This window comes from Panulirus ornatus, chromosome 13 (genome assembly GCF_036320965.1).
Source record: "Panulirus ornatus isolate Po-2019 chromosome 13, ASM3632096v1, whole genome shotgun sequence".
NCBI classification, from domain to species: Eukaryota; Metazoa; Arthropoda; class Malacostraca; order Decapoda; family Palinuridae; genus Panulirus; species Panulirus ornatus.
Window position 1 is genome coordinate 4218541 of NC_092236.1, and position 11993 is coordinate 4230533.

Genomic DNA, 11993 nt, shown 5'->3' on the forward strand with positions numbered 1-11993 from the left:
GCTTAAGATTTTTAAAAGCCCCATACAGTATACAGCACACTCACCGTTACCTGACAGAGGCATAACATACCATGTACAGCACATTAGCAGTTGATTGAATAATAAAAAAAACCTAATTTTATCTTATATTTATGCCAGGGGGGGAATATAAGGATGGATAAGTGGACTTTTGTTGCGGCCACCCCTTGATGGGAGTTTCTGGAGAGAAAAAGCATGAGAGATATAGATAGATTTATTCTACATTTCACAACTAACCTGTTACTATGACCAAAATCCTCAAAGCCAAAGATGTCAAGCACACCAATAGAGTTGCCACTATGTTCACTGGCTGATTCCTTAAGTGTAATGAGAGAGTAGTTCACCTGTAGGACAATCCAATCAAATAATGCCCCATACAAACACTTGGCTAAGGCATCACGGGCTGCAACAGCCTGAAAAAAAAGAAAGCATCAAAATTTTTATGATAAAATAAGCTGTTATCTCAAGTGTGTGAAATGGTATCCCCCAGACAGGAGGGTTAGTTAAGTCTATACCCACACTAACAAAAGGTGAAGTTCTGCATATTTTCATGCTTCATTTCAAATATAGGTGTAATATGATAAGTTTTAATGTTTTTTCTTCATTTTCAGACAATTCAATCCATGCTTATTCTTTACAAGTGTACAAGCAAAAAGGTTAGTCCCTTCCTCATTCCTATGTTGATTTTTGTTCCTTATGCTAAGGTATGTATTTGATACTTAAACAATTAATGTCAGTGTTCTCAGTTCTAAAATAATGGATTCCTTTACTATCAGTAATATTATGTATCATATCAAAATGTATTTCTTTTATGACTCATACCTCAGGCAGGCGATAGTGCATGACTAGAATCTCCCCTTGAACACGTGCTTTCTTCGATGTAAGGGCATTCATGAGAGTATCCTCTGACACTCCAAGCAATCCAGAAATAATGCTCACTTGCTCAGGATTCCGTACCAACACGGACTCATCATGATGATAAGTGGATTTCTTTGGTTGAAATTCTATGTTACCTGTTAAGAAAAAAAGTTCAATAAGCATTTCCTTGTGCTGAAGAAATGTGGAATTCTATTTGCTTTTTTCAGCACACCTTTTCCCATTATGAGTTCCATTAAAATTAATGAAAACATGCAGATGACAAAATTACATCATTCTTAAAAGGCAGTATTTCTTTTAAAGTTTTAATGATACTCACTTTTAAAAATATCAGTAATAAAATACTTCTCTTCCTCTAATTTCTCTCCATTCAAACTCACATTCCCAATAACTTGTCCCTAAACCCTACTGAACCTAATAACCTTGCTCTTATTCACATTTACTCTCAACTCTCTCCGTTCACACACTTTTCCAAACTCAGTCACCAACTTCTGTAGTTTCCCACTCGAATCAGCCAACAGTGTTGCATCACTGGCGAACAACAACTGACTCACTTCCCAGGGTCTCTCATCCCCAATTCATAACACCCTAATCCAAAAGAATGATAACATCCATAAATCAGAGAATTCCCACTAATGACTTAATTACAAGTCTGTTGGAATCATCAAAATGGTATCAAAACCAATACTAATGGTATTGCCTAAGAGATAGCATATCTTTTCAAGGAATTTTTCTCTTTTCCTTCTTCTTCATACATATTCATCACATCCCAGATAATTCAACCTCAGAGGATGTCCCAGAATCAATGCCTTCCCCTCAGCAATTCATCTTATTTCATGACTGGCTTATCAAACCACAGGAAAATAAATAACTATTAGCCGAAGCACTTTCTGACAAAGAAAAATTTAAAACCATAAGACTGATTCTTTCATCTACCTAGTCATAATTACCCCACAACTCAATCTCCAGGGGCTCTGTGGCCCTAGGCTGTACTATACTCAGAGGCAGGGATAGAATGTAACCTCAAGCAAGAAGAGTCCAGTAACACTAATGACATATGTTGAAAACGTACACAAAGTAATGAAAATAAATTCCTAATAAGCTAAGAAACAGGATGCTCACAACTTCTAGATTTTTTTTTTTTTTTTTTTATACTTTGTCGCTGTCTCCCGTGTTTGCGAGGTAGCGCAAGGAAACAGACGAAAGAAATGGCCCCCCCCCATACACATGTATATACATACGTCCACACACCCAAATATACATACCTACACAGCTTTCCATGGTTTACCCCAGACGCTTCACATGCCTTGATTCAATCCACTGACAGCACGTCAACCCCGGTATACCACATCGCTCCAATTCACTCTATTCCTTGCCCTCCTTTCACCCTCCTGCATGTTCAGGCCCCGATCACACAAAATCTTTTTCACTCCATCTTTCCACCTCCAATTTGGTCTCCCTCTTCTCCTCGTTCCCTACACTTCCGACACATATATCCTCTTGGTCAATCTTTCCTCACTCATTCTCTCCATGTGCCCAAACCACTTCAAAACACCCTCTTCTGCTCTCTCAACCACGCTCTTTTTATTTCCACACATCTCTCTTACCTTTACGTTACTCACTCGATCAAACCACCTCACACCACACATTGTCCTTAAACATCTCATTTCCAGCACATCCATCCTCCTGCGCACAACTCTATCCATAGCCCACGCCTCACAACCATACAACATTGTTGGAACCACTATTCCTTCAAACATACCCATTTTTGCTTTCCGAGATAATGTTCTCGACTTCCACACATTCTTCAAGGCTCCCAGAATTTTCGCCCCCTCCCCCACCCTATGATCCACTTCCGCTTCCATGGTTCCATCCGCTGACAGATCCACTCCCAGATATCTAAAACACTTCACTTCCTCCAGTTTTTCTCCATTCAAACTCACCTCCCAAGTGACTTGACCCTCAACCCTACTGTACCTAATAACCTTGCTCTTATTCACATTTACTCTTAACTTTCTTCTTCCACACACTTTACCAAACTCAGTCACCAGCTTCTGCAGTTTCTCACATGAATCAGCCACCAGCGCTGTATCATCAGCGAACAACAACTGACCCACTTCCCAAGCTCTCTCATCCCCAACAGACTTCATACTTGCCCCTCTTTCCATAACTCTTGCATTTACCTCCCTAACAACCCCATCCATAAACAAATTAAACAACCATGGAGACATCACACACCCCTGCCGCAAACCTACATTCACTGAGAACCAATCACTTTCCTCTCTTCCTACACGTACACATGCCTTACATCCTCGATAAAAACTTTTCACTGCTTCTAACAACTTTCCTCCCACACCATATATTCTTAATACCTTCCACAGAGCATCTCTATCAACTCTATCATATGCCTTCTCCAGATCCATAAATGCTACATACAAATCCATTTGCTTTTCTAAGTATTTCTCACATACATTCTTCAAAGCAAACACCTGATCCACACATCCTCTACCACTTCTGAAACCACACTGCTCTTCCCCAATCTGATGCTCTGTACATGCCTTCACCCTCTCAATCAATACCCTCCCATATAATTTACCAGGAATACTCAACAAACTTATACCTCTGTAATTTGAGCACTCACTCTTATCCCCTTCTAGATACTTTCCCATTAAAAAATCAAGGAAACATTGATTCATTGTAACTTTACTTTTCAGACTTATGAAATATCAGGTTCAAGATGAACTAACTTGTAATTTCTGTTGTATTTTAAGTGCCAATTGTTTATCAACAGTTTAAGGAATCTTAGTAAATGCCAACAGTTAATATTCTGTATAAGGACAATAAAAACCCACCTAAGAGAAGGACAGCAGAGAGGATAGCAAAAAGTCGATGCTGCTTGTCAGCTGTGAACCCCACCATCTCCATGGACTGTTTCAGCCTCACAAATTCAAACTGCTCATCACAACCCTCAATAGTATAGCATTTGCTCTGAAATGAGAAAAACAATATTACTGATTTCTACAAATGAGGTAACTTTCATTACAAACACCAAAGTCACTAAAACAAGTATATCTGATGATAACAAAAGTCTCTACTAACTATGGCACTGAAATCAATAACAAAAGAGAGAATGAAATTCCAGAAGATATAAATATTTCAAAGAACTTCTATTCTAACAAATAAAGTGAAGTACATAATCTAAAAGCTGATACAAAATGAATGGAAATTCTGAATATCAGTCATGCATAAAGAAGACAGCAGTCTTCTCCTAGAACAAAGGAATAGAAAAGAATTCAAACAGCAATAGACCATTGGGTTCTTTCGAGGATGTTTGTAATAATGAAAAATATCAGAAACTCACAGAATAGTGTGGTGAAAGTTTGAAAGCATACAGATAATTCAAAAAGAATAAGCTGCAAATGATCATTTTGACTATGAAGGCACAAATCATGAAAGTCAAGGACATAAAGCAAAATATTTAATAAGACTATACTTAAAGGTACATACAGTGCTGCTTTCAACAACTCTACTTGGCAAATCATTCCATACGTTAATAATGATGTGGACGAAAAAGTGCTTCCCTTCGTTCAAGGTAAATTGCTTGCCTACAAGTTTGTACCCATTAGTATGAGTAAAATCAGATGAATCAAGTCTTAAATAATTTGATATATCAAGATTATCAAAGCCTTTGATCAGTTTGAATAATTGTATTTGATCACCTCAAACTTATCTTTTCTATGCTAAATAGATTCAAGTCGTATAATGTCATATTGTAGGATTTGTTTTTCAGTCTGAAAATCATTTTGGTTGCTCATCGCTGTACTCTCTCCATTTCGTCTATGTCCTCTTTTAGGTAGGGAGACCAAAACTGAACACATTAATCAAGATGGAGATGAACAAATGAATTGTAAAGAGTAAGGATGAAACCAATAACTTTGTTCGCTCTCTTCACTGCTTACTTGGTTTCAGGTCATCAGAGATTATCACACCTAAGTTCTTTCCTCATTTACCTTTTAAAGTGCAACAAAATTCATCCTGTAGCTTGCCTTTTCATTTTTAAACCAATATATAAAACTTTGCATTTATCAATATAAAAATTCATTTGCCACTTATAAGCCCAACTCATCAGTGTGTCTATGCCTGTTTGAAGCTGTAGATGTTCAAGTTCATTTGAACATCAATTATCCAGCTTTGTATCATCAGCAAATTTTGATATCTTACAATGTAGCCCACTGTCAATATCATTAATACATGAGAAAGAGAAATGGTCCCGAGATTGATCCTTGTGGCACACCTCTTGTTACATCTAACCATACTGGGGCTTGACCGTTAATCACAACTCTTTGTTTAAGGCCAGCTGACCAATTTCCTAACCAATGAAGTAAAACCCCATCAATACCATGTGACTAAATTTTTGCAGCCAATCTTTGATGAGGAAACTTATCAAAAGTTTTTTGAAAGTCTCGATAGATAACATCAACTGGTTTACTTTCATAGCACATGTTGATTTTATCATAAAACAAATCAAGCAGATTTGTCAAACTTGAGCGATTTTGTCAATAACTATGCTGAGAGTCATCATTAAGTGATGGTCCTCTAGATGGTTTGCAATTCTATTTCTAATGATGGTTTCCACAAGTATTTCAGCTACAGATGTTATCCTAACAAGACAATAATTCCCAGGCAGAGAATTAATACCATTTTTGAATATCAGTGTTACATTAGCAAATTTCCAATCATCTGGAACTTTACTGTAACAAAAAACTTAGCGAAAAGGACACTCTCATTTTTCACCTCTTTCACTGTTCTCAGATACAACTTATCAGAGCCTGCCATTCTAATAATTTTCATTTTGTTTACAGCAGAAAATATGTCCTCGATTTTATTTCAATTGGTTAAGAATGTTCTCCTCTATTATCAATGAAACTGAATTTGGGACATGGGTTTTGTCTTCGATCATATAAGCAGAAGCAAAAAAGTAATTAAATATTTTTGCTATGGCTTCATTGTCTTGAACCAAGTCTTCATTTTCCGTAATTAATTGACCTAATGACCAGATAATGATTCTCTTGCTTCTAACATGAGTGTACAATTCTTTAGTGTTTCTCATGCTATTTTCAGCAATACATGCTTCATACTGAAATTTACTTTGTCATATAACTCTCTTACTTTCTCTATGCAAATTTACACACCTTACTCTATCATGTTGGTAATTGGATTCTCTTTGTCTCTTATGAGCTACTTTCTTTGACAAGGCTTTTTTTCTTAATTTACTGTTCCACCACCTTGGTTTTGTTTCTGAAATATACACCGTCTACTAGGCATCAGTACGTTAAAAATACACCACCTATCATGCATTGGTACGTATATTCCCTCTGCTGTTTGAAGGTTTTTGTGAAGCTCTTCCAAGCTACAATAATGAAATTAAAAAATTAGGGTCACATTACAGAAAATATAACAAAGATACCATGAAAGAGAAAACAACAGATGATCACAAAAGAATGGAAGAAAAAAACCATGATCTGTAACAAGCAGAGTCAGAGATATCCATCTTTTTCATTGTCTCTCTCCTACACACTAAGAAGTTAATGAAGTGCCATACAAAGAAACAGATCTTGTCTTCTTATTTCTCCTAACAGTGGCCACAGTTGAGTGAAAAAGACCTATGGCATTAGCTTAGCTATAAACATGAGTTTTTCACCAATAATAAACCACCAATAATATCACGTTCGGCATGATAGCATTATGGCTTGTCCGTCACAACTCAATACTTACAGCATCACTTCAAAATCACATGACTATGAAGTTAGTAATCAATGTACTTCACTTACACATAAAATACTCAACAGTAATGACAGTGCTACTTTCCATTATTACTAACCTGATTGAGGTAGCGGTAGTCTGAGGGTTTGAGAAGGTGTAAGGCTTGCCGCACCTGGGGAGATGCTCCAGCCAGGAGATAATAGAACACATGATAACTACGCTCATTATATGCTTGAGAGCATATCCTCGACTTTTCTAGCAGGTACTTCTGGACACATGCCCTAAGGAAGTCATACGAAATTTAATATATGTACCCAAAAATTAGATCTGAAAATGCTGCAAAAACCATAACTCTACTACTTTTGTTATCTCTATCCAGTTTATGTGGCTCTTCTTGAAGATATATCTAAACATTCATTAATAATGGCCAGTGCCAGAGGAATCAGGCTCACTAATTATGTGAGTTTTGGAGTATTCTGGGAGGAGCTGAGTAATACTGATGGACAGGATAGTCTTTGTGCTGGGGGACTTAAAAGCAGGGGTGGGTAATATGACAGCTCTCAGCACAAACCAGCATTGAAATATACTTAAAAAAAGTGAACACATTTGCTTTGTAGTAAGATGACATAAGTTTTGACAAGTTGTGATAAATGTAAATCACCAACACTTTTGTGGTAGGATATACAAATTCATCATTATTATACTTGATCGCTGTTTCTCGCATCGGTAAGGTAGCACCAGGAAGCAGACAAACAATGGCCTATCCACTCATATACACACAATACATATAAACACATGTACATATTCAGACTTGCTTGCCTTCATCCATTTCTGGTGCCGCCCCCGACCCACAGGAAACAACATCAATAACCCCTGCTTTAGCAAGGTAGCACCAGGAAAACTGACAAAAAAGGCCACATTTGTTCACACTCAGTCTCAAACTGTCATGTGTAATGCACCAAAACCACAGCTCCCTTTTCGCATCCAGGCCCCAAAGACCTTTCCATGGTTTACCCTAGATGTTTCACATGTCTTGGTTCAGTCCACTGACAGCATGTCAACTCCAGTATACTACATCATTCCAATTCACTCTATTCCTTGCACGCCTTTCACCCTCCTGTATGTTTAGGCCCTGATCGCTCAAATCTTTTTCACTCCATCCTTCCACCTCCAGTTTGGTCTCCCGTTTTTCCTTGTTCCCTCCACTTCTGACACATATATCCTCTTTGTCAATCTTTCCTTACTCATTCTCTCCATGTGTCCAAATGATTTCAAAACACCTTCTTCTGCTCTGTCGACCACACTCTTTTTATTACCACACATCTCTCTTACCCTTTCAATTATTACTCGATCAAACCATCTCACACCACATATTGTCCGCAATAATTTCATTTCCAACACATCTATCCTCCTCCATACAACCCTATCTATAGCTCATGCCTCGCAACCATATAACATTGTTGGAACTCAGTGAATGTCAGTTTGTGGCAGGGGTGCGTGATGTCCCCATGGTTGTTTAATTTGTTTATGGATGGGGTGGTTACGGATGAGAATGCAAGAGTTTTGGAGAGAGGGGCAAGTATGCTGTCTGTTGTGGATGAAAGGGCCTGGGAAGTGAGTCAGTTGTTGTTTGCTGATGATACAGCACTGGTGGCTGATTTGGGTGACAAACTGCAGAGGTTGGAACAGACAAGCGGGCCAAGTGAGGATATTCCCTCTACCTCTAAAGCTCAGTCCTCTCTTCTTAACACTCCCTCACTAATGTGGGAAATGGCAAATATGTATGATTTGGGTGTGAAAATGCAGAAGTTAGTGACTGAGTTTGGTAAAGTGTGTGAAAGAAGAAAGCTGAGAGTAAATGTGAGTAAGAGCAAGGTTATTAGGTACAGTAGGGTTGAGGAACAAGTTAATTGGGAGGTAAGTTTGAATGGAGAAAAACTGGAGGAAGTGAAGTGCTTTAGATATCTGGGAGTGGATTTAGCAACAGATGGAACCATAGAAGCGGAGGTGAATCATACGGTGAGGGAGGGGCGAAAGTTCTGGGAGTGTTGAAAAATGTGTGGAAGGCGAGAACGTTATCTTAGAAAGCAAAAATGGGTAAGTTTGAAGGAATAGTGGTTCCAGCAATGATATATGGTTGCGAGGCATGGGCTATAGATAGAGTTGTGCGGAGGAGGGTGGATGCGCTGGAAATGAGATGTTTGAGGACAATATGTTGTGAGAGGTGGTTTGATCGAGTAAGTAATGTAAGGGTGGGAGAGATGTGTGGTAATAAAAAGAGTGTGGTTGAGAGAGCAGAAGAGGGTGTTTTGAAATGGTTTGGTCACATGGAGAGAATGAATGAGGAAAGATTGACCAAGAGGATATATGTGTCACAGGTGGAGGGAATGAGGAGAAGTGGGAGACCAAATTGGAGGTGGAAAGATGGAGCGAAAAAGATTTTGAGTGATCAGGGCCTGAACATGCAGGAGGGTGAAAGGCGTGCAAGGAACAGAGTGAATTGGAATGATGTGGTATACCGGGGTCGACATGCAGTCAATGGATTGAACCAGGGCATGTGAAGCATCTGGGGTAAACCATGGAAAGTTCTGCGGGGCCTGGATGTGGAAAGGGAGCTGTGGTTTCGGTGCATTATTACATGACAGCTAGAGACTGAGTGTGAACGAATGGGGCCTTTGTTGTCTTTCCTAGTGCTACCACGCACACATGAGGGGGGAGGGGGTTGTTATTACATGTGTGGCGAGGTGGCGATGGGAATGAATAAAGGCAGACAGGATGAATTATGTACATGTGTATATATGTATATGTCTGTGTGAGAGTGTATATATATATATATATATATATATATATATATATATATATATATATATATATATATAGATACATTGAGATGCATAGGTATGTATACTTGCGTGTGTGGACCTGTATGTATATACATGTGTATGGGGGTGGGTTGGGCCATTTCTTTCGTCTGTTTCCTTGCGCTACCTCGCAAACGCGGGAGACAGCGACAAAGCAAAAAAAAAATATATATATATACATATACATATTATACTTTGCTGCTGTCTCCCACGTCAGTGAGGTAGCACAAGGAAACAGATGAAAGAATGGCTCAACCCACCCACATACACATGCAAATACATACACACACACATACATACCCATACATTCTAATGTATACACACATATACATATATAAACATGTACATATTCATACTTGCTGCCTTCATCCATTCCCATCGCCATCTCCTGCGTTAGCAAGTAGCGCAAGGTTAAAGCAAAGAAAGAGCATGCAAATTATGCTGCTGTCATGTATAAAATGTACTGTCAAGGCAATGAAGAGAAAAATGTGATATTTCCTTTCGTATGAGACAAATAGAGAATAGAATTCAATCTTCATGTTATCTCAAAATGGGTCTGATCCTTATGTAATACAATACTGAGACTTGATTTTAGTCTTAACGTAATCTTAAAAGAGGCTCTGATCCTTAAATCATGTAATATGATACAAGAGATATATAAAATCAAGAATCATTCATGTCAGCTGTATAACAAAGTATAATTTCACATTTACTGAAATATAAAAAAGGATTACAATACCAGTGTTCAACATAATAATTCAGTAGTTTTGATTATGATAACATCCTCAACAGGAGGCAAATCAAAAAATTCATTGATAAGCTATACTTTTCTGACAACAAAATCATATATACCCTTAAATTAAATGGGATGTAATATCAGTAACACATATATACCCTTAAATTAACTGGAATATGGGATCAGACAGAGAACATTAACAAATAACAAACACATACCCTTGAACAAGTCCATTTTCCTTATAGGTGACTTGAATGAATTTACCAAATCTGCTCGAATTATTGTTGTGGGCTGTCTTAGCATTTCCAAAAGCCTGGTAATGATGAAAAATTCTCATCATAAAATGTATCCAAACTATATTTCAGTTATTCTAAAAAAAAAAAAAGGAAAGTAAAAAAAAATCCCACAAAACCAAAGCTTTCCCTAAATCCTTTCAGTATATATTCTTAGCCCTATCTACCTGTGAAAAAATGAAAATTTTTTCTGATTCATTAATAAGTGCACAAAAACATCAACACCATTACGCTTCTCTTGAACAATGATTCATAATCTCATTTATCAAAAGGATACACATACACACACTCAAGATCAAAATCCTAAGTTTTTAAAACAGATCAATGACATACCCAGTGAACTATTTCTCGAGAAATGTATGGATAAAGCAACCAGAGGACATTATATGAAGTTAAGGAAGACACTTGTTAAAATGGATATAAAGCACTTCTACAGTATGAGTGGTGGCTGAATGGAAAAAGATGAGAGGTCCCAGTTAATGCAAAAAGCACACATAAATCTAAGCATCTAAGCAGTTGTATGAAAGAAGACTGTTCAAGAGATGGGGAAGGGGGGGGGGTAGCATAAAACTTCTTTCCCAATCAGTACAAACAGATGACACAATACATAATCATAAGCACATACACAGTGATACAATTCTGTTCTGTTCTGGGGCCAATACTCTTCTTAATCTATGTGAATGACATGGCAAAAGGTATGGACTCCTAACAGAATATGTTTGAAGATTATGCAAAGGTCATGAGGGAAGTGAAGAGCATGTTGGATTGCATTAACTTCAGGAGACCTACACAGTCTCCATTGTTGGTATGATACATAAATGATAATGAGACCTACACAGTCCCCATTGTTGGTATGATACATGAATGATAAAGTTCAACCCAGGTAAATGTAATGAGGATAGATTACATTACAAGAACACTTAAATATGAACATCATCTTGCAGGAAATAGCCTAAAGGAATCTGTGTGTGAGAGACACTTGGGGGTCAACATCTTCCCTAACCTGTAGCCACAATCCTATCTTAGAACAGTTAAGAACAACTTTTGCAAAGAAGTAATAGAACTGCATTCAAGTTCATGAATAAGGTATTAATAAGCAAACTGTTCACATCTTTCATAAGGCCAAAACTCAAATGTGCACTTACAGAAGCACAAAGAGTTAACAAAGAAGGTCATCATGATAGCAACAAAGAAGGCACCAGAATTGAGAGAGATGAGTTGCAGAGAAAGGCTAGAGCTTAAATTTGCCTAACGTGGAAGAGGGAAAGATAAGGAGTGACCTAACCACAACTTTTAAGTTTTCAAAACAAACTGATGATTAAGAGAGTAAATAGTTCTTCAGGAGGTGCAGTGATAAATCAACCAGAGGATATATAATGAAATCAAGCAAGAAACTTGTTAAGAAAGATGCGAAGAAATACTTTTACTGTATAAAAAAGGTGGATG

General features: G+C 37.7%; 1 protein-coding gene across 4 annotated transcripts in view; it reads right to left on the reverse strand.

Moving 5' to 3' along the window:
* LOC139752677 (unconventional myosin-IXb-like) overlaps nt 1-11993 on the reverse strand; it is a 186465-nt gene that overhangs the window by 147070 nt on the left and 27402 nt on the right. For all 4 annotated transcript variants that reach the window (XM_071668453.1, XM_071668454.1, XM_071668451.1 and 1 more), the window contains exons 4-8: nt 10473-10567; nt 6776-6938; nt 3747-3882; nt 841-1031; nt 256-431 (exon numbers count right to left, since the gene is read on the reverse strand). In XM_071668453.1, the coding sequence (XP_071524554.1) occupies nt 256-431; nt 841-1031; nt 3747-3882; nt 6776-6938; nt 10473-10567 (761 nt within the window). The remainder of the gene's footprint in view (nt 1-255; nt 432-840; nt 1032-3746; nt 3883-6775; nt 6939-10472; nt 10568-11993) is intronic.